This window comes from Pygocentrus nattereri, chromosome 27 (assembly GCF_015220715.1).
Source record: "Pygocentrus nattereri isolate fPygNat1 chromosome 27, fPygNat1.pri, whole genome shotgun sequence".
NCBI lineage: Eukaryota > Metazoa > Chordata > Actinopteri > Characiformes > Serrasalmidae > Pygocentrus > Pygocentrus nattereri.
Window position 1 is genome coordinate 150,553 of NC_051237.1, and position 3,655 is coordinate 154,207.

Consider the following 3,655-nt stretch of genomic DNA (forward strand, 5'->3'; position numbering starts at 1 on the left):
TTAGGCTAATTTTATTGGATTTTCAAGATACTTCATGATATTTGCATTGGCTGGACACATAAAGAGCATAAACTGGTTGAACTAGAGTCGGCACTGGTTGCGTTCATTCACTGGCATTAAATAGAAACTTTTAATCCAGACCACATTTGTTTATAAACAGAAGTGAAGGTCTTTCATTATTATTTGGATTCGATGGAGCTATTTTTGTACAGGGTTTTGCTTTGAGAAGAGAAAAAAAGTAATTTGTAACAGAAGGAGATGAAAATGGAAATGGACAGAAATGGAAAATGGCAAATATAATCTAAGACATGGGAAAAACTGAATTAGGCTGTTGTCTTCATAGTAAGATTTTATTCTACAGGAAAGTAAAGACACGCTTCTCAGAGGGAATAATTTATAACCAGCAGACTAGAAAGACAGAAGTCGACAGAGTTGTTTCAGTGATGGTGCTTCTGTTGAAACTGCCGTCCACAGTAACCACAGGTGCCCACTTTGGTCAGTTTGTCCTGAGGAGAAAGCCAATTAATGCCAAACTTTTATCAACAACTTAAATTGTGAGCAGTACTGAGCCAAATCGAGCTCTGTTATGAGACTATGAGACCACTGTAAGCATAATAAGACCATTCAACATATTTGTAGATATTTTTAACTTAAAACATCATATTTAGTGAAGTGGTCTAGTACATTATTATATTTTACAGCTTTGGAAATTGAGAAGTTTACCCAGTTGTTTAAATAAGTTTTAATTTCAACAAGCAAGAGAGTCTTCACACTTAGAGAAAACACATTTATTGAACTGCTTACCAGGTTGATGTAGACCTTGGGGTGGCCGAGTGCGCCTCCACCGCCATCGCAGGACACCACTCTTGCTTCTATATCTGTCACAGGCTCCTCTGCAACCAGTTTGATGGCGAAGTTTTCATTCACCTACACAATAATAGATCAACAGAGCCAGAAAGCAGAAGACACATTACAGAATAGTGAGCGCTGCAGTCACAGACATCTTTAAGAACTGAATTTTCAATAACAATAAGCCGACATTGAACATTACCTCTTTTTGTCTACCCACAAATCTGGCTCTCCTCACGTCATTTTCATCAAAAACCTGCAAGCAAAGAAAATCTTTATATGTACAGATTGTTTCCATCTGCTGCTTTTTCGCTCTCATTGAGATAATAAGCCCTCACCAAAGCATTTTTCAAGTAGCACTGATGTATTTTTTGGCTCTATACTGCATTAAATTGGGTTTGAAATGAAACTACGAGTTTCAGGTTAAAGTGCAGAATGACAGCTTTGAAAGAATAGCTCAGTCAGAAAAGCTGATGCTGCAGATAAAGGAAAAGAAACAGCCACCAAATTTAAATATGAATTACTGAATTCAATGGCCGCATGCAAACTGGTGGCTGCTAGCCTAAATTCCATCACTACGCCGGTCACAATCATGAAATTTTAGCTCAGAATTAATGGCCATATAAATAAATGAAGTATCTACTTTACTTGTTTAATGCAACTACTAAAGGACAGCCTGAACAGGTGAATCAGCATCTTGTTTCCTAGCTGTTGATACTTAGTAATTCCCAACTGACGACACAACTCACATAAACAAATATTACTCACTGCTGCCCTCTAACTTTACCTGAACCCAACAGACAAACATGCATAATTCACATTTGGTTTGTAGGGACGTAAACATTTAATTGTGAACGTTACCGACTGTGGTCAGCTCTAACATCTGCAATGAGATTATGTAACTGTGACAGGCTTATCTATCACAGCTCTTTTGAATACATAGTTCTCCATCTCAGAAGATCATAGGTATGTCTAGTGGTTTGGAGGTCACATGTGGAAGGTATAACTGGTCGGCTTTTTTTTTTTTTTTAGCCAGTTGCATGTCTGCGTCCTTCATGCACAACAGAGCTAACAGGCCTAAAGCTGATTATACAGCAGATGCAACATTTACATTGAAAGTCTGCTGCAGTCTCTCTACATAAGGACCAAAGAGGTGTCGATGGACGTGCAGAACATCATAAGGCTTGAAAATAAGAAGAAATCAATCGGAAATGAAACATTTGGAGTGCCAGACTTGCCAGTTATAGGCCTGTCATTCATCAAAGGTATAGACAGTATAAACAGATAGCAGAGAGTCAACATCCATAAACTAAAGCAGGTGTTCTGCACTTTAAACATCACTGTTTCATTTAAAATTCAATCTGTCTAGTAAAGAAAGTGTCACTTTACAACGACTTACAAACTGCATTGAGTGTCTCTTGCTTACATGCATGCCATTAGTGCCCAGTCAAGCAAATTACTGAATATTAAATGATGGATTACATGCATTTACACCAATCAGCCATAATATTAGAACCGCCTCCTTGTTTCTACACTCATTGTCCATTTTATCAGCTCCACTTACTGTATAGCTGCACTTTGTAGTTCTACAGTTACAGACTGTAGTCCATCTGTTTCTCTGATACTCTGTTAGACCACTTTAACGCTGTTCTTCAATAGTCAGGACCCCCACAGGACCAGGACAGAGCAGGAACTATTTGGGTGGTGGGTCATCTTCAGCACTGCAGTAACACTGATGTGTTGGTGGTGTGTTAGTGTGTGGCGCTGGTCTGAGTGGATCAGACACAGCAGTGCTGCTGGAGTTTTGAAAGGGGTCGAACAAAGTATGCACAGAAACATGAACCTATGCCTGTGATAGAAGTACAAAGTGCACTTATGTGTTAAATGGAGCTAATAAAATGGACAATACATAGCTGAACTTCCATCCATCCATCCATCCATCCATCCGTGTAGAAAGAAGCAGGAGGTTTTAATGTCATGGTTGATCAGTGTACTTGGATTCGACATGCATAACTAAACACAAACACATATTACACGATGTGGAACTCTATTTATCGACTGTCTGGAGTTCACTAACGTTATTCTCATGTGTAACATACTACAGAATCGATCAGCTGCTGAAGTAACGCTGGAACTGATCACAACAAACTCGAATTGGGACACGGCCGGGAGATGTTAGCTAAATTAGTACTGAAATACGCGGAAAACACAGTGGTGCCATATTTTTCACCATGTATCTGTTCACAGTATTAAGTTATGGTGCAGTAACTGCTGCTGGTATTTAAAACAGACTAAAGACCAAATGAGTGCTACGTTAGCTAAGTTAGCTCACGGCTAACCGTCTTTGCTACAAGCAAATGAGTTCAGCCTTTATACGAAGCCAGGCTGTACCTGTCCGGTGTGGGTAACTTTCTCCCCGTAGTTGGAAACTGGGACCGTGTACTGTTGAGCGGGAACCGCAGAAAGCCTTAAAACTCCAAGTAGAGTCCTCGAATTTTTACCGAAGGACAAGATCTTAGGAAAGGAGGCTGCCATGTTTCCCCCCGAAGTCCCTCAGCCACCTCTGAGCTTTATCCCTCTCTGCTGCCGCCTGCTGGACACGAGGGGCATTCCGCTGTCTGATTGTTGAAGCGGTCCCTTTACAGTGGACTAAATTTTAAAAACGTAATATGATAGGTGTGAACACATCGTTAAAAAGAGTGAAAACCACACACAGAAATGCAGAAAATAGCAAAGCCGGTCGATAAAATTGCTCACAATGCTTTGAGTGCGCCAGCACTGCAGGTGGCGCTAGAATTAAACAACG

At 40.2% G+C, this 3,655-nt stretch overlaps 1 protein-coding gene across 1 annotated transcript; it reads right to left on the minus strand.

The window, feature by feature from the left end:
- Window positions 1-331: 331 nt before the first annotated feature.
- Window positions 332-3,432, minus strand: ndufs6 (NADH:ubiquinone oxidoreductase subunit S6). The gene is made up of 4 exons (XM_017708636.1): window positions 3,241-3,432; window positions 1,052-1,105; window positions 805-927; window positions 332-506 (listed from the first exon to the last, which is right to left on the minus strand). Exons 1-4 carry the CDS (start codon window positions 3,382-3,384, stop codon window positions 438-440), a joined length of 390 nt encoding a protein of 129 aa, XP_017564125.1. The 5' UTR covers window positions 3,385-3,432; the 3' UTR covers window positions 332-437.
- Between the last annotated feature and the right edge of the window lie 223 nt (window positions 3,433-3,655).